Below are 19117 nucleotides of genomic sequence, written 5' to 3'. Positions count from 1 at the left end.
GAATGCACAAGAGAGTTCCATGTTTTTGCACCAACAAAATAGGTTTTGCAGCATAGATCAAATTCCACACACACACACACACAAAAATACCTAGAGTAGGTATACTTCATGATGGAGAAGTGTGATTATATTACTGGTGAAGAGTTGGCAGAAAACATATCCAAACATGCCTGCCACAGCTTTCCTGAAACTTCTCAGGCTGACTCACAACCATGATATCTGGAGTGGGTTGGTATGGAGAACAGATTAAAATGCCGTTAGCATCAAAGAAAGAATCAAGGAATATTTAGCAGTCATGAATGCAAGACAACCCGGGACAAGTTGCTCAAGGTTCACCCACGCTTTCAGGAAATGGGAGGCAGCGTAATATATTCTCGGTATTCAATCCCACCCGGTTTCCTTCTTAACTTTTGCAGCAAGTTTACAGATGGTTCATCGATTGGTGGTCTAGCCGGGCATTGCGGGTCTTTCCTAATGGCAGCTACGGGATCAGAAAAGAGGCAGCTTTCATGAACGTGCTCTCTCTACGTCTTTAACGTAGAAAACAAGCAAGGATCATTGTAGGAGAGAAGTGGCCCCACACTGGTGGTGCTGTGGTCTAAAACACTGAGCCTCTTGGGCTTGCCGATCGGAAGGTCAGCAGTTCGAATCCCCGCGACGGAGTGAGCTCCCATTGCTCTGCCCCAGCTCCTGCCAACCTAGCAGTTCGAAAGCACACCAGTGCAAGTAAATAAATAGGTACAGCTGTGGCAGGAAGGTAAACGGTGTTTCTATGCGCTCTGGCACTCATCACAGTGTCCTGTTGCGGCAGAAGCAGTTTAGTCATGCTGGGCACATGACCCGGAAAGCTATCTGTGGACAAATGCTAGCTCCCTCAGCCTGAAAGCGAGATGAGCGCCGCAACGCCATAGTTGCCTTTGACTGGACTTAATCATCCAGGGGTCCTTTACCTTTACCTTTTATCCCAATGCCGTCCATGGGTGAGGGTACCTCTGCTGTCCATGAGGCAGCCTGCCAAGTGCATGTTGGGGATCACTGTGGGTCTTCAGCCATGAACAACATTGGAGAGAAGCTAGTTCAGACACACCACTAAGGCACAAAGCCTGGTTTGTTTCCTCTTCGGTGAGCCAGGAGGAGGGCAGTGAAGGAGTGGTTTGCTTGTGAATGCAGTAAACCATGGTCAATCTTATGTATATAAAATCCACCGCACAAAGAAAATAAAACGTGAGGTGCCGAAATCCAAAAGGAGCAGAAAAGTCTATTTACGTGTGCGACCCACAGCTGCATGGATGCTACTGGCCCAGAAATGGAAAGAAGATAAACAAGAGAAGAATGGCAGATGGACTATGCTGAAATGGCTAAAATGACTGGAAGAGTTAGAAACCAGGAAGACCAAAATTTGAACAAGGAATGGGAAAATTTTATAATTTATCTTAAAAACTTGTAGTTTAAGGTTGATTCTGGATATAATGGAAGCATTAACATAAAAGATGTGGGAGGAAATGAATAATAATAGGATGGAAGTCCAGGAGATTCCTTGGAATCTTGTTTTTATGATTTATGTTTGATATATCTCTGTAAGATTTTAAGTTGAAGAACCAAATAAACAACAACAATGACAACTTCATACTGGGGAGACCAGTCTACAACCCCTCCCCAACATGCAATTTTCTATGCTGAGGAGCTTTCAACCATACGAAGAGCGAAGCAGTTTATCCACCTCCCAACATGAATTTCTTGTTTAAGCAACTGGTGTCCAATGTGTCCTGGAAACACCTTGGGTATTTTGAAGCTTATTTTCATTGTATGATTCTGAATGTGAAAATAAGAGTTTTGGTTTCCCCCCCACTGAGAACATGCAAAATACAGTTTTCCTGCACCCTCCATGATTTTCAGCGATAGAGAAAAGAAGGAACTTGTCTATGTCAGTTGCTGATTTCAAGTCTAGGCTATTTTATTGAGACAAGTTCAAAAATATACATCATTTCATCTTCAGTGTTCCCATGATTAGAGGGCCCAGCCCATCTACAGCATCTGGGCTTCTCTCTACAGCTTAAATGCCAACGTCACCCCGTCGCCAATGGTGAGCATGCTAATATTCACTCGCGGATCACGGAAGATCTTCTCATTCAACTGATGGAGGTGCTGGCCATCCAGATCATTTTTGGCTGGCTTAAGGACTCTCCCCGACCACAAAACCTATTAGAAAGGGTGGGGAGGGCAGGGGAGAGAAAACGTATACTTATTTTTACAAGAAAAACATGGCACAGCGCACTTTTTATCCTTATATTTGCATATATTTCATTCTATATCATCTATATTTATTTCCATATGTGCCTAGGGCATGACATTGGAGTCTGACCAATGTACCACCAGATTTGAAACAAACAGCCCCTTTCCCAAAATACTCCTTAAAAAGTGTAGTCTGTAGCTCTGAAAATGAGATTTAAGCCATCTAATGACAAAGACAACAATATATTTATATCCCACCTATCAGACTGTGTTTCCCCAGCCACTCTGGGTGGCTCCCAACAGAATATTAAAACATGATAAAACATCAAACATTAAAAACTTCCCTGAACAGGGCTGCCATCAGATGTCTTCTAAAAGTCAGATAGTTGTTTATTTCCTTGACATCTGATGGGAGGGCATTCCACAGGGCGGGCGCCACTACTGAGAAGGCCCTCTATATTTCAATCTTTGCTCATAAGTTGAGTCAAGCGGTCTTACTCCCAAACAAGGGACTGTACTTTTAGTCTTTTTCCCCCAGTACAAAATTGACTAATAGTAACTGAGATTTTTTTTAAGATACAAGAGATAATTCCCTTCCCAACAAAGTTCCAAATGCTTTCCCCCTTCTCCTCCTTTCCTTCCTGTTAGTAAAGGCATAATATGTGCCCTCTGTCCGTCACCGCCAGTATTTCCCCCGTAAAACATACTCATGTGACTAAGGGCCTATCAGTTTAAAGCTGTCACCCAAAAATAAAGTAGTGGCTTCTGACTTCCCTTGATCTGGACGCTATGGATCAACAAAAGTCGAGTGTCCAGATCAAGGGAAGTAATCATAATCCTGCTCTACTCTGCCACACCTGGAGCCAGGCCATACCTGGAATAATGTGTCTAGTTCTGGGCACCACAATGTAAGAATATTGACAAGCTGGAACGTGTGTGCAGAGGAGGGCAACCAAGGAGATGAAGGGTCTGGAAGCCAAACCTTATGAGGAACGGTTGAAGGAATTGGGAATGTTCCAGCTTGGTAAAGAGGAAACTGAGAAAAGATATGATAGCCATCTCCAAATACCGTATTTTTCGCTCTATAGGACACACTTTTTCCCCTCCAAAAATGAAGGGGAAATGTGTGCGTGCCCTATGGAGCGAATGCAGGCTTTCGCTGAAGCCTGGAGAGCGAGAGGGGTCGGTGCGCACTGACCCCTCTCGCTCTCCAGGCTTCAGGAAGCTATCCGCAAGCCTTCAGAGCGTGGCGGGAGTTCCCGCCAGGCTCCGAAGGCTTGCAGATAGAAGCCTGCAGCCTGAAGCCCGGGGAGCACAGTGCCAACTCCCACTGCGCTCCCCGGGCTTCAGGCAGCTATCCGCAAACCTTCGGAGCGCTCCCCCAGCCCGCAAGCTCCGGGAGCGGCGGCAAGTCTGCGCGCAACCTTGCCGCCACTCCATTACCTGTTCTGGGATTCCCCCGCCCCAGCCCCATGGCTAAAAATGAAGCCAAGACAGTGAGCGGGATCCATCCCGCTCGCTGTCTTGGCTTCTGCCAAAGCTGGCGCAGCAGCCTCTCCCAGCTGCAGAGGTTGTGCGTGGCTAAAGAGGAAGCCAAGACAGCCAGCGGGATGGATCCCGCTGTCTGTCTTGGCTTCTTTGCTCTTTGGGGCTGGGGCGGGGCAATAAATTTTTTTTCTTTATTCCCCCCCCAAAAAACCCCCCTAGGTTCGCCCTATAGTCCGGTGCGCCCTATAGAGCGAAAAATACGGTATCTAAAGGGCTGTTACATGGAAGATGGAACAAGCTAGCTTCCTCCTGCTCTGGAGGGTAGGGCCTGTAACAATGGCTTCAAATTACAAGAAAGGAAATTTTGACTAAACACCAGGAAGAGCTTTCTGACAGTAAGAGCTGTTTTGACAGTTGAGCGGACTTCAACAAGGTTGTGGACTCTTCTTTCTTGGTGGTTTCTAAGCAGAGGATGGAAGGCCCTCTGTCATGGATGCTTTAAGTTGAGATTCCTGCATCACAGGGGATTAAACTAGATGACTCTGGGTGTCCCTCTTCCAACTCTACAATTCAATGATTCTATAGTGTTCATATAATCAAATTATCTGTTGGAATTCTTTGAAATGATTTAGTATTTGATTGTCAAACAGGCTCCACCAATACCTATGCTCCAATGAATTTGTTAAGAACTTTTAATTTGCCACGAGACTTTCTTGAGGAAACATGCTGTGCTTACATTATCAATTGCTATTATTCCTCCTTTTCTCACGAGCTGTAAGCATCTTTCATAGTAATCGTTGTAGCCATCTTTGTTAGCATCTATGAAAGCAAAGTCAAATGTCCCAGCTTCGCCATTTGCCAGAAGTTCATCTAGACATTAAAAAAAGGACGATTTCATTTAAAATAGGAAACATCTGTAGGACAGTTCAGTTTCAGTGAAATTAGCAGACTCCTCCCATTAGCATTGCCTGATGTACAATAGTGCTGTGCCATAATATTCGTAGGAGTTTGATTTTGTATAAGTTGACATTTCAGATGAGGGGCCTACCAAAGAGTAAACCATCCTTTATGAAAAAACAACACTTTTTAAGCCACTCTCCTGACACACCACTAAACTGGTGAACCCATTTTGTTATCTACTCTTCTCAACCAATATGACATGTCACAATTCAGCTGCACATTCTATAATTTCCAGGCATTATTGACATACCTAGTGTTTGGATGGCCGGCTTTATCCTGAGGTCAATTTTGTGATCCACTCTTGCCTGAAGTGAGAGAGGGGTAAAAGGTTATTTCCTAGGAAAGGCATACAGTTGTACATTGCAAGTCGAACGGAATCCGTTCCAGAAGTCAGTTTAACTTCCAAAACGTTTGAAAACCAAATCGTGGCTTCTGATTGGCTGCAGGAAGCTCTTGCAGCCAATCAGAAGCCACGGAAGTCCCATCAGATGTTTGGGTTCCAAAAGAACATTCGCAAACTGGAACGACGACTTCCGGGTTTGAGGCGTTTGGGAGCCAAAACGTCTCGAGTTCCAGGGCATTCGGGATCCAAAGTACGACTGTACTATAGGTGATTTTGAGATAGAAGGCCTGACAAAATCATTGTCTTTTCATATGTAATTTATCCATTTCATTGGATATCATTTGCTCTGCTTGAAGGCCAAGGTTAAGAGGTCTTCATCTGGTCTGTGAATTGGAGTACTGGGAAGATTACGTGGAACATGAAACCACTCTCCACAAGTATTACTAACCCAAAGCAAGCTTTATGCGCCACCTATATACATCGTTTGTGGCCTAAAAAGTTTCTGCAAAGTTTCCTTTTTGCCACAACTGACCAGGTGGGTGGTTGTTTACGGCATATACTAAATCCCTGGATTTGGGAAATCAGAGTTGAGAGGAAAAACAGAGAGGTGGTGGAAATAAAAGCTGAGTGGTTCAGCTGTGGCTTAGCTGGAGGCTACAAACCGTCACCTCCTCGGTCCTTTCTCCAGGCATCTTAGGCAAACCGCCAAAGTCAAAAATTCTGAAATCACTTTGTTTCAGGGCTGAACGTGAAAACACAGAGAACGCTGCCAAATGGAAGCCAGTTTGCTGATAGTTGATATAAGTCATATCCACATTTCCCCTTACAAAAAAATTTGTGGGGCATGACTGGGCAAGGAAATGGCACACCCTTTTGTCTTTGCTTTTTAATTTCTACTTATTTAATTATTGGAGGAGGAGGAGGAGGAGGAAGCCACTAACCCCTCTGATGAGATAAGCAGGTTTTTTTCTTTCTTTGCCTGTTACAGGATGGGAATGCTCGGCTTTCAGAACACAAGAAAATCTACAAAAATAGTGCCACGTCAGAGGCAATGCCCTGTGTCACATATTGCTGAACTACAAGTCCCAGCATCCCTGAGAATTGCCCTCATGGCTGAAGGTGCTGGAGTTTAACAGCATCTGAGTGGCGCCAGCTTGGCCACTCCTGCCCTCTTAGGCACCCATGCCATGCAACCATATGCCGTGGATACACTTGGCAGTGGGTGAGAACCTGTTTCAGATAAAAAATATTGCACTATGTACGTGCAGAAAAGGGGAGAAAGTCCTCATATTTTGAGAAAAGCATCAAGCATATGTTTCAATCTCTTCCATTGAAGGTAAGAGGGAGGATTTAAAACAGGATTTGACATCCGGCAAGATCGTGTCCAATGCCCTAAGACGGAATGCAACATTTGGACGCGGGTGGCGCTGCTGTCTAAACCATTGAGCCTCTTGGGCTAGCCGATCAGAAAGTTGGCAGTTCGAATCCCTGCAATGGAGTGAGCTCCCATTGCTCTGTCCCAGCTCCTGCCAACCTAGCAGTTTGAAAGCATGCCAGAGCAAGTAGATAAATAGATACTGCTGCGGTGGGAAGGTAAACGGCATTTCCGTGAGCTCTGGTTTCTGTCACAGTGTCCCGTTGCACCAGAAGCAGTTTAGTCATGCTGGCCACATGACCCGGAAACCTGTCTATGGACAAATGCCGGCTCCCTCAGCCTGAAAGCGAGACGAGCGCCGCAACCCCATAGTCGCCTTTGAGTGGACTTAACCATCCAGGGGTCCTTTATCTTTACTAGCTAGAGCAAAGATGCGTCACAGTGGCATCACTTATGGAGCATAAAGATGCTTTTGCATTTGTAAAATGGTGACCGCAGGCATTCTGTACCTTGCGGGACGCTAATGGTGCCAGCATCGGTTACTGGTAATGTAGCCATTATTGCTAGGGAGTGGCTGCAACATAATTTTGCAAGCAGTTACCTGAGTAAGTGCCAAATAACACTTCAGCGGTTGTATTTCTACGGGCCAAAAGCAGCTTGCCAGGGGGGTGGGGGAGGGAGGAGAAGATTTAGCTCTGTGGTTCCCAACGTGGGGCGATTTGATTTTTAAGGGGGGCAATTCGAGAATGAGTTATTAGCAGTGATTTTTTTGCATTTCTTATGGTCCTAGCGGCCTCATATATGGTACATAAATATATTTTGTGACGTAAACATTTTTAAAATTAAAATTGGCATGTACACGGCAGTCAGCTGGTGGCAATGGAGAGGTTATCTAAACAGAAAAGGTTATCTAAACAGATACTGGGCGCATTCAGGGGGAGTAGTGCTCTGGGAGCACTCAGTCAACAGTTGTGGAATTTCCCCCTGCTCTGAGCACTGGTGATCAGCAGGAATTCAGATACCTCAGGAAATTTGTGATTTATCCATAATAAGAATTATATGTCACCGGGGCGGGGGGGGGGGATCAGGATTTTAGAGATGCTTAGATGGGGCATGGCCAAAAAAAAGGCTGGAAACCACTGATTTAGATAGAAGGAAACAGCATCAAACGGAGAAGTTGATGTACCCTTATAAGCCCAGCTGCACCAACCAAACCCGTACTTCCCTGCATTTGATTCAGGGTTAAAAACTAAGACACCCAATGCCTGAAATGACAGATCTCCCATGTAATATATTGCTTAGCTCCAGTTCTCAGGTCTCCCAATGCCCAGGTGTGCCGGCGCAGCTCATTTACCTCTTTCCACACTGGCTTTCCCATATTGGCATAATCTTCGCTTATATCGCAGGCGACGACTCTGCCATCCTCAGGTATGACCAGAGCCATGTTTAAGGAATTGTACCCTGTAAAGACACCTGAAACACACCAGGAATTACGGGCAGTTGTCGGAGCCTGGTTCCTATTTCTGCGACACAGAGAGTTCCACGAGTTCTAGATCCCATTAACTGGTATCTTAACACAACCTCCTCTCATGCATGAGAGACTGTGGATGTCTTCAGTACTTGTTTTCAGAGAGAGAAAAATATTAAAAATAATATCCTGGACTCTTGGGTGGGTTATTCCAATCCTACTAACAATTTTTGCTGTTTACAATGGTTTTTAAGATAAATTATAAAATTTCCCCATTCCTTATTAAAATTTTGGTCTTCCCGATTTCTGATCCTTCTGATCATTTTGGCCATTTCGGCATAATCCATCAACTTGATCTGCCATTCTTATCTGGTAGGGTTTTGAATAATAATAATAATAATAATAATAATAATAATAATAATAATAAATTTATTATTTATACCCCACCCATCTGGCTGGGCTTCCCCAGCCACTCTGGGCGGCTTCCAAAAAATATTAAAATACTATAATACATCAAACATTAAAAGCTTCCCTAAACAGTGCTGCCTTCAGATGTCTTCTAAAAGTCTGGTAGTTGTTGTTCTCTTTGACATCTGGTGGGAGGGCGTTCCACAGGAATAATAATAATTTATTATTTATACCTATATTCTATATTTTAGAATATTATCATGTCCTATTTGGAGAATGCCATTGCATCATGAGACAGCTACAGCAGGGAGGTGGGGAGCAGCAGGCTCCATAAATCTCTTGGTCCTTTGCCCAATGACCAATCCCACACGGATGCTTGGGATGTCTCTGCAAAACCCACAAATTGCTCTCCTCTGCCCCACCCCAAATTATCTCGCAGTCTCTAGTAACTAATGCAGAAGCGGAGATGGTGGCAGAGGCGGCCCAACTGAAACTTGCGTGCCAAGTGTTTTTTTCCACCCATGCAGCCCGTGAGACTTTGCTTGTCTCTCATTTGGCCCTGCCGTGCCCTTCCTGTAAGCAGCTCAGAATGGCGCTCTCGACCATGGATTAAGCCCTGAAATGCAATTATTCAATGCTTACTTATTTATAGTGTTTGCCCTTGCGACTTCACAACACTCAGAGCAATCTAACTGCAGCCAATGTACATTTGCAGGAGCTGGGGCAAGTTTGGGACTACAATATGGTCTGGGATGCAGCGCCGTTTGGAAGCCACTTCCTGGAAAAATAAAACTTCTCAGAATGGGTTGGCCTAAGAGGTTGCAGCCTGTTCAATGCTAGGCTTCCATTCAACATTGCCCTGGCCAGCTCAGCTCAAAGAAGCTAGGATAATTCAGACAGGGTTCAGGCAGGCGACAGCGTTCTTTGGAGAAACCAATGAAATGTTTTTAGGTGGAGGGCCAGGGATTGAATGCTGAGAAAGTCTCAGAAATTCTCAAAGAACAAACATTTGTTGCAGAATTGGGAGTATTTGTTCCTCTGCCTCAGTCCACAGCCTGAAAAAAACATGGGGATCTTTAGAGTCAAGCCAAATGTACAGGCCAAAGAACAGAAACTAGAAAGTGGTTGGATGCTAAGCAAAGTAACGGGCTATGTTGAATCAGCCAAGCTAACAGCTAAAATACGAGAATCTAATGATGACTGGTGTTTTTTATTTTGACGAATGGAAACCTTTTTCAGATTATTTGAAGAAATACTATAACACGAAGAACCCGCCAACAGGTTTCAAACTATGAGCAACAGAAATAATGAAAGATTATTGCGTTATGACTATGTTAAAAAGAGGGAAGACAGGATGCAACACAGGAAAGCTAAGAAAAATGTCATGTAAAATAGGATGGGATGTTGACACACTCTCTCTAATGCACTGGAATTTTTATGTGGATTTTTTTTTTTTTTGAAATTCAAGGAAATTTTTTTCAAAAAAGAAAGAAAGTGACTGGATGCCAGACTTCCAGTGGACATAAGGTCACTTCTCTTCCAGATGTGATTAGCAGGCAACAGCCACATGACCCACAGATCCTGCAATTCAGCCTACAGATCATTTCGGAGCCTTCCCTACATAAACAGAATGACTTACCTACTTCAATGACCTTCTTTGCTTTGATCAGCCTCGCCAGGTTGGCCAAAAGCTGGGCCTCGTCAATAGACACCATCATATTTTTATTGGGAAGGTTCCAAGTAACCTAGAAAAGAACATCTGCTTATTACAAGTTGCTAACTTACTGATCAGTAACCAGTGCTATAAGTTATTATGGGGTGTGGGGGCTATTTGTGCATGTGAACACAATTTGCCTTTGGCTGATTTCTCCATCTGCATGACCAGAGAAATGACAATAACCTTCTGCACAGTGCTATTTTTTTTCTAGAAAAAGAGGTGCCAGAACTCTCCATGAATGCCACCCCTGTTCTCTTAGAATGGCAATGGCGGCCACCTGAGTTTGGGCAAGTTCCGGCTGAAAAAAAGCCCTGCTTCTGCATAAAGTCTTTGGCTGTTGCCTTTAGCAAAGAAAAAGCTACAGATAACTTTGACGAATAATAATAATAATCATCACAATAATAATTGTAAAGGCTATACACTGAATAGCAGGGGAGCGGGGAAACTATTGATCCACGACTGAACAGACAGGTAACACAGGGATACACATTTTTAAAACTGTTACATGCAGTGGTGGAGCTTCATGCTCCGGCACCAGGGGGCGGAGAGCAGGGCAGGGCACCCTGGGGGCGTAGCACACCTAGCGCGGACTCGGGGGCAGCCCCAATGGCGCCCCACTGGGATCGCACTGCCGGGGGTGGTGCGCCCCCCCGCACCCCTCTTCCTCCGCCAGTGGTTACGTGAATTAATATTCACTACAATGAGAGGTTCAGCTGTCGCAAGCTCCTAGAAAGTACCTATAGGTCAGCCTTGTTGCATTTGTTGTTGTTTAGTCGTTTAGTCGTGTCCGACTCTTCGTGACCCCATGGACCAAAGCACGCCAGGCACTCTTGTTGCATTAAATAGGGCTATTTATAATTGCAAGGGTATTTAGAACTGAGTTCACAGAGGCAATGGGAAAGGAGAGTCCACACCATGATACGACCTACTTCTCACTGCGGCTTAGCAGTACCACATCAGAGGAACACAGCCTGGTGTTCACATGATGCAAAGTTCTCTCAGGAAAGCAAAAGCTAAATTCCTCCACAAACAAGACTAGCAGGTTGAGGAGAAACCTAACTGAGCACCTCTCTCTCTTGTCTTGAGTCAGCCACCGTGCGCCTTCACTTGCAATGAAACCCAGCATGGCCGCATTTACAGGGGGAAAGGCGGGTCCTGGTCTTTACTGATATTCTATTGTTTTTTAGAAGACTATATGGGAATTATCTGGTGAAAACAGCACAGAAACATGGGGCGGAGCTTGTGGGTTTCACTGTGGGCCCCATATACCTTTTCCTTGAGGCAACACGGTTCTGATGCGAAACGAAACCATTGAAGAATAAACAACCATATATTTTTTCTGGGATGTCTATGCTTATCATCTCATGGAGTAGACAAAACCCAGTTCTGGGCATGAGCAAGTTCCTAAGTGGACTCTGAACGGGGCACTTATGTGAGAGCTGAAGTCGGGAAGATAGACCCAGTAGAAAGACATACTTACCATTCTTAGCTTCTTCAAAGCCGGGTGCTCCCTCAAGGAGTGATCCAGTACGTACTGGAGTAACGGGCTGTTTTTCCCTTGGAAACGGCTTTTGGGAGTTCCAAAGGGAAGGCCTGAATATCTTCTGCCTTTTGGGAAAGAAATAAGACAAGCATAGAAACCCGTAAGCTTCCAAAGATTTCTGGTGTGGCTGCATGCACACATCGCTCCCTTGCACCTAAGGGTTTCCCCGTTCACTTCAATGGTGGAAGCAGATCTGCCCATTTACAGGCCTGTCTTCTTCATGGGAGTTAATGGTAAAGCTCATCCCAAACTCAGTGTGTACATCAAAGCACAAGAGCCCTAAGACAGGGGCAGTAGAGATCAAGGCTGTGCCCCAAACTCTTCCCTATAGAAAGGCATCACAGGACTGGGAACATGCAGATTGCCGCAATGTGAATTTTCCACAGCCCCCCAAACTGAACAGAGCACCATAGCACTACAGTGAAACTCTGCTATGACGTCCTTTTCCCAGGCTCCATCCAGCCTTGAACTGGAGGGCTGTTACACTATACAGTGGTACCATGGTTCTCGAACTTGATCTGTTCCGGTAGTCCGATCAAATCCCAAAACCATTTGAAAACCAAGGCGTGTCTTCTAATTGGCTGCAGGAGCTTCCTGCACTCAATTGGAAGTTGTGTCAGACGTTCGGCTTCCGAAAAACATTTGTTCGAGAATACAAGGGATGTGGGTGGCGCTGTGGTCTAAACCACTGAGCCTCTTGGCTCTTTAATAAAAATCCATTTAAAAAAAAGAAAGCATGCCAGTGCAAGTAGATAAATAGGTACCGCTGGGACGGGAAGGTAAATGGCGTTTCCATGCGCTCTGGTTTCCATCACGGTGTCCTGTTGCGCCAGAAGCGGTTTAGTCATGATGGCCACATGACCTGGAAAGCTGTCTGTGGACAAATGCCGGCTCCCTTGGCCTGAAAGCGAGATGAGCGCCATACCCCATAGTCACCTTTGACTGGACTTAACCATCCAGGGGTCCTTTACCTTTTATTTTTTTATTTTTTGAGTGTCACATAGTGTCAGCATCCTCAGTGTGTTTTGTTAAAGGGAGACTGGGGCTTGCCCCAGCCCTAAACCCATGAGCTCATTAGGGTTTGGGATGCCCCTCCTGCCACCCAGCCCACCCACGACTCCACCCTCGGCCGGGTCACGCGCGCAACAAGCCATGGAGCCTCTGGCGAACGCGCAACAGGGCGGCGCCCACGCGGATCCTGCTTCCAAGGCAGACTCAGAGGACAAAGGGATCTTAGTCTCAGGATCTTACCTATTAGGAATCCAGCAACAGCAACCACCCCCAGCGCTGCAGTCCCGACGACTGTTTCTTTGGAGAGGTTGAAAGCGGGCATTTTGGGGGTTTTATTTCTTGGGTTTTTCTTGGAAAGCGTGTTAGGGAGAGAGGAGGCTTCCTGCAGCTTTGCACGCCGAAGTGTACTTTCTCCCCGCCGCGCTCACGTGACGCTTGCATGCTCTTGCTGTCGTCACGGGAAGGGAGAGGAAATTCCCGGTTTGAGCGGACGGGCGCGCGCGCGCGCGCAGGGGCGAAACTGGGGGAAAGCCCACCAGTCTTGTGGATAGAGCAACCGGGGCGTCGCAGGCTCGACCCCCGGCAGCTGCGAAAAGGCTGAAAGCCTGGACAATCGTAGAACGATCGAATTGTAGAGTTGGAAGAGGGGTACCCAGAGTCATCTAGTCCACCCCCTCTGCGATGCAGGAATTCCGAACGCAAGCATCCAGAACAGATGGACACCCGACCTCTGCTTCGAAACCTCCAAGGAAGGAGAGCCCGAAACCTCACGAGGGTGTTTCTTCCGCTGTCGAACAACTTTTTTTTATAAAAAAAACCTATTTTTAATTTTGACAAAGTAATAATATTTTTTATTTTGACAAAGTAATAATCATAAATAAGTAACAATAAAAATGTGCGCCCCACCACCGAGACCATTCCATTGTAACTATCCGACCTTCCAAAATGTCAATAAAATGTCAATGTTTAGTTGGAATCTCCTTGAAACCTTGTAACTTGATACCTTGATACTTTGTTTTAATTTGTTGGCAGCCGCCCAGTGCTCCTGGGGGTAACACCAGGCATAGGCGAACTCTGCCCTCCTCCACCTGTTTTGGGACTACAACTCCCATCATCCCTAGCTAACAGGACCAGTGGTCAGGGACGATGGGAATTGTAGTCCCAAAACATCTGGAGGGCCGAGTTTACCAATGCCTGTTATAGGCCTATATAGAGACTTCCTCATAACGTCTGATGTAGAAGTGCAGTCTGGTTGCCCAGCTTCTGGTCTAGCTATTATTATTATTATTATTATTATTATTATTATTATTATTATTATTATTATTATTATTTCTATTTATATACCACCCTTTGTCCAAAGATCACAGGACAGTGTACAATATTAAGAACATAATTTACACAGTTTGACCTCACCTCTGAAGACACACACCTCCATTGTCTTCTGACACAGACGGATGCCTATATATATGTATATCCCTTTTAGAAATGGGTGGGATGTTTTTAATGTATTCCTCCCCACCCCAGCCTGGTTTTAATGTATCTATGGGGGTTTCAGGGTTGTAAATTGCTTTGGGTTGCCGTGGGCAGATGTGGACTTGGTAACATGGCACCTAGAACGAGGACTAAAAATTAGTGCCCCCTGCAAATATTTCTTATTTTCATAATAATTCCTTTTGGTACAGTTGCCTTCTTATGGACCTTCTCAGCAGGTACCTGTATTATTATTATTATTATTATTATTATTATTATTATTATTATTATTTGAAATATACTTGGCGTCAAGCGTGAATTTCATGCCCTTTATTCAGCTCATAGTAGTGAGGAATGAAAGTTTCCCCAAAATATCTGCTCTATATACATTATTTACACAATGGGCCACATGTGATTGGCTAATTCTGGGATTCTCCTGTAGGCCAATCAGGTTGCGGATTCACTTCCACCTGGAGCTGGATTGGGTGGCTCCTGTGGACCAATCATACTGCTGCATTGTTCTAGGACCAATCAGACTGCTGCATTCTGGACCCTATTGTTCTAGAACCAATCAGATTGCTGCATTCTGAATCCTAATGTTCTAGGACCAATCAGACTGCTGCCTTTTGGATCCTATTCAACTCAGTATATAACATTATTATTACAGTATTATGCTCTCCTTTGGCTCGGAGCTCTGTGTAGGCTAAACCGCCCTAAATCCAGTGCTACCTTGGGCAAGATAAAGTGATCAACAAATGCAACATACAATATAAGGAGACAGGACAGCCACCTTCAAATATCTAAAGGGCTGTCCCATGGAGGATGGAGCGAGCTTGTTTTCTCCTGCTTGGGAGGGTAAGGTAAAGGTAAAAAGGTAAAGGACCCCTGGACGGTTAAGTCCAGTCAAATGCGACTATGGGGTTGGGGCGTTCATCTCACTTTCAGGCCGAGGGAGCCAGCGTTTGTCCACAGACAGCTTTCCGGGTCATGTGGTCAGCAGGACTAAACTGCTTCTGGAGCAATGGGGCATTAAAAGCATTAAAGATAGTAAAATGTATAACCCCAATTAACATAAAGGACACTCTTTGAATGCATCCAATCTCACTCCCCTCATTCACAAGCTACTACAATAAATCACTGCTTCCCAGAATCCTAGAATCATACAGTTGGAAGGGACCACAAGGGTCATCTAGTCCAACCCTCTGCAATACAGGAATCTTTTTGCCCAACATGGGGCTCAAACCCGCAACCCTGAGATTATGAGTCTCATGCTCTACCTATACCACCCAACCACTTCTGCTCAACAGTATTACGACCCACAAATGAAAAGATCACTGCCTTTACATTTGATTTGCCTCAGTCCAAATAACTGCAGAATGGATCCCGTTTCCGTCCAGTCGTAGGATTTTAAAAATGGATTTAAAAAAGGATTTAAAAAGAAAGTTGGAGTGCAGTTGAAGGTGCCCTGTTGAATATCATAAATCAGATTAGTAACTATCTGCCTCCATCTAGTGGCCACTCTCAGTAATCACTTCCTATTATGGGGATCCTATTATGCTTTCTAAAGTTTAGCATCATTGCTTTTATGGATCAAGTTCAAGATAATTAAACAAGCATTGTTTTACTTCTGCTTATTTTGTTATGAAAGCTACTACCGGGATTACTGTTTCAGCATCCGCTTCAAACTTATTTATCGCTCCCCCCCCCGCCCAAGCCTGTTAAGTGTGGTGTTCAGCTTAGTTTTACCAAGAGGAAACAAATTGAAATTAATGAGTTGCATTCATTCATTTCAACAAGTCTTGAGCAAAACACAGCTGAATACCACCCTAAGTGTTGAGATTGTTGGTTTTATGAAATTAAATTGATTTTTGAGCATCGGTTTCCTCTGTTTTTGTGTATTCTGGCTATGTTACACTTTGACTTTATTGTTGAGAATAACAAAGGGGGGAACAAAAATTTCCTAAATAAAACAAATAAAGCCCCTGATTTGTACCACACCCCTGTTTTGTATTCCACTCTTTCTCAGTCTTGCTTTCCCCTCCATAGGCAACATGTAGGAGAATAATATTGCCTTACCTTAGAGCAGGGGTCCCAAGCCTTTTTTTTTTTTAAAAAAAAATACATTTTAGTTTTCAGTTTGACAACAATCACATGTATATCAGTACATACCCAGTTTGACTCCCAACCCCTTCCGTGGTTTCGTATAAAATCCTTTCCAAAATGGCATCTCCCATTTTACACCTTTTACTTAGTTACTCTCTAGTTTCCTTTTAAATAAACTTTTTAACTGCTTCGTTTTAGATTAATCCTGCTAATGTGTTTAGTTGTTTACAATAGTTTTTAAGATAGTCCACAATTTTTGTTGAAAATTCTTTCCTCTTGATTCCTTATTCTTCCCATTAATTTTGCCGTTTCTGCATTAACTTGATCTGTCATTCTTCCTTGTTTGGGACACCCAAGCCCCCCACCCCCCTTTTTTTGGACCCCAGGCACGTTTGGAAATCTAAGAAGCTGTCACAAAAATGTTGCCCCAAGGAAAGAAGAAAGCAATACAAAATCATGTCTCGTTGTTAAAATGGTCAACTGTATTATCGTCAGAGACTCTTAGTTGCTCTAGCCATTTGGAAGCTCTGTTGAAGGTATCCAGTTTTATGTTGAATTGGCCACAATTTGTAGGATGTAAATATTGGGCTGACATAAGCACTCATCTCTAGTGTCTTTGTGAATGGGGCAATCAAGGAAGCGATGAAGAGGGTTTGGCACCACTTAACTTCAATAGATACTCTGGAGCCTAAACTCCTCTAGTTAAGACCGTTATGTATATTCCAATTTGCCGAAAGCATCACTCGAACCTTTACATTTCTCTTGCAGCCACGCTCTCAACGCCTCCAACAGCCTGCTCTTTAAAGATGATGAGCTCACACAAACAAATTGCAGCTTGCTAAATTGTCGGCAGCTATGCCAAGGGCAAGGCGAGGCAGCAGATCGGATTGCCCATCCAAAAACGGCATGCTATAGAGAAAAGCACAAACTGAAACGATAACTTTCGGTTAATAGGCTCGAGCCAGCAAAAAGCGCCGTTGGGCTACACTTCCCACCTGAGTTCAGAAGGGTTGGAGAACGAAGGCCGCAGCTGCCAAAACAGCCTCCTGCCCATCCAAAAGGGCCCATTTGGTTTCTTGTCAACAGAGCAGATGTGAAAAACGGCATCTTCCTTTCAGCTGCGACCTCTTACAAGGGCAGCGAGAGCATCCAAGTCCAGTTTTGCTTGTTTTAAAAGGAGACGCTTGAAGAAGAGCCCGTCCGTGTGTGGATTCCGAGGCATCCTTTGAGTTTATCCTCTCAGTAGAGTTTCATTTTTAACTGGGGGTTGGAAATCCTTCCACCAGCGGCATTATTAAGGAGTGGTGGTTGTGGGAGCTCCAGATTATTTGCAATGGGCCCCAGATCTCCTGCACCCCCTTTAAACATTTAATTTACTTATAAGGCAGCTGGACACATTGCAAAGTGTAGTACCTCTGAGGCGCTCAGCCACCCAGAGGCAGCTATGCTTATCCATTACCCTTATTATTAACAGGAGAAATGGAAAAAAATAAATCCTTGTTCACTCAGGCATTCAGTGGCTTAAATATATTGTTCCCGGCAACCCCGGCATTATTAGAAGAGTTTGGATTTGATATTCCACTTCATCACTACGCGAAGGAGTCTCAAAGCGGCTAACATTCTCCTTTCCCTTCCTTCCCCACAACAAACACTCTGTAAGGTGAGTGAGGCAGAGAGACTTCAGAGAAGTGTGACTGGCCCAAGGTCACCCAGCAGTTGCATGTGGAGGAGCGGAGACGCGAACCCGGTTCACCAGATTACGAGTCTACAGCTCTTAACCACTACACTGGCTCTCTATTAGGTGTTTGAGATGAGCAGCAATTGGCTGAGCTGCTGTCCGGGAACAAAATCGAGCGCTAGGCTTTGGGGAGCAGGGAGAGGGGGGCAGGGACTCCCTGAAGGACGTTGAGAAAGAAGAAGCAAAGTTCAAGGGGAAGAAGACAGGTGGGGCGAAGAAACACACAGTGGTCACAAATGAAACCTCATCCAAAATACACATTTCTGTGCCCATCCCTCCCATTCGGTTGGGTGTCTCTCTGGTGGGCACCATTGCTATTACAGTGGTACCTCGGGTTACAGATGCTTCAGGTTACAGACGCTTCAGGTTACAGACTCTGCTAACCCAGAAATAGTACCTCGGGTTAAGAACTTTGCTTCAGGATGAGAACAGAAATCGTGCGGCGGTGGCGTGGCGACAGCGGGAGGCCGCATTAGCTAAAGTGGTCCCTCAGGTTAAGAACAGTTTCAAGTTAAGAACGGAACTCCAGAATGAATTAAGTTTTTAACCTGAGGTACCACTGTATAATGGGACGTGGGTGGCGCTGTGGGTTAAACCACAGAGCCTAGGATTTGCCTATCAGAAGGTCAGCGGGTTCGAAAGCACGTCAAAGTGCAAGTAGATATATAGCTACCACTCTGGCAGGAAGGTAAACGGCGTTTCCGTGCGCTGCTCTGGTTCGCCAGAAGCGGCTTAGTCATTGTGGCCACATGACCCGGAAGCTGGCCACATGACCCGGCTCCCTCGGCCAATAAAGCAAGATGAGTGCCACAACCCCAGAGTCGGTCACAACTGGACCTAATGGTCAGGGGTCCCTTTACCTTTACCACTGTATAAGAGAACAAAGGAGATGTTCATGGGGAGGTCCAGCGCCTCCCTCCCCCCCAAAACATAGCATGCTTAGAGTGGCAAACATGCCCAGTATCGATCCAGAAACAGAAGATCAATTTGTGAATCAGGTGGCAGCCTGGCTCAGAAGGAGGACAATGTTACTGACCCTGTTTGGTTACAGGGGAAATGGCCTCTGCCTCCATCCAAATGATGGGCCAACAAGGCAGTCCAGCAGGAAGGTTATATGGGCACACAGTAAAACCTCCCATCCTCTGAGACGGGAGACCAGCTGCATCCTTCTGTGCTTCTTGGCACCCTTCCCCTGGTCCTCTGGCTCCTGCTGCCGTTGCTCAGGTGAAAGAGGACCAAAGACAAAAAAAGAAGAAAAGGT

General features: G+C 45.1%; 1 protein-coding gene across 1 annotated transcript; it reads right to left on the bottom strand.

Annotated features, from left to right (window-relative positions):
• Window positions 1-1933: 1933 nt before the first annotated feature.
• On the bottom strand, window positions 1934-12987 carry COMTD1 (catechol-O-methyltransferase domain containing 1). The gene is made up of 7 exons (XM_081913820.1): window positions 12786-12987; window positions 11472-11599; window positions 9914-10019; window positions 7753-7871; window positions 4931-4985; window positions 4457-4590; window positions 1934-2199 (listed from the first exon to the last, which is right to left on the bottom strand). The coding sequence occupies exons 1-7, from the start codon at window positions 12865-12867 to the stop codon at window positions 2047-2049; spliced, it is 777 nt and encodes a 258-aa protein (XP_081769946.1). The 5' UTR covers window positions 12868-12987; the 3' UTR covers window positions 1934-2046.
• Between the last annotated feature and the right edge of the window lie 6130 nt (window positions 12988-19117).

The sequence above is a fragment of the Podarcis melisellensis genome, assembly GCF_964234715.1.
Source record: "Podarcis melisellensis genome assembly, chromosome: 5".
NCBI classification, from domain to species: Eukaryota; Metazoa; Chordata; class Lepidosauria; order Squamata; family Lacertidae; genus Podarcis; species Podarcis melisellensis.
The sequence above is the reverse complement of the archived record's forward strand: the minus strand, read 5'-3'. Positions and strand labels throughout refer to the sequence as shown.

Coding starts and splice junctions, on each gene's coding strand:
- COMTD1 (XM_081913820.1), bottom strand. CDS start 12,867: ATGCCCGCTTTCAACCTCTCCAAAGAAACAGTCGTCGGGACTGCAGCG. Junction 11,600..12,785: donor TGTTGCTGGATTCCTAATAG/GTAAGATCCTGA, acceptor CTTTCCCAAAAG/GCAGAAGATATTCAGGCCTT. Junction 4,591..4,930: donor GCCGGCCATCCAAACACTAG/GTATGTCAATAA, acceptor TTTAATGTCTAG/ATGAACTTCTGGCAAATGGC.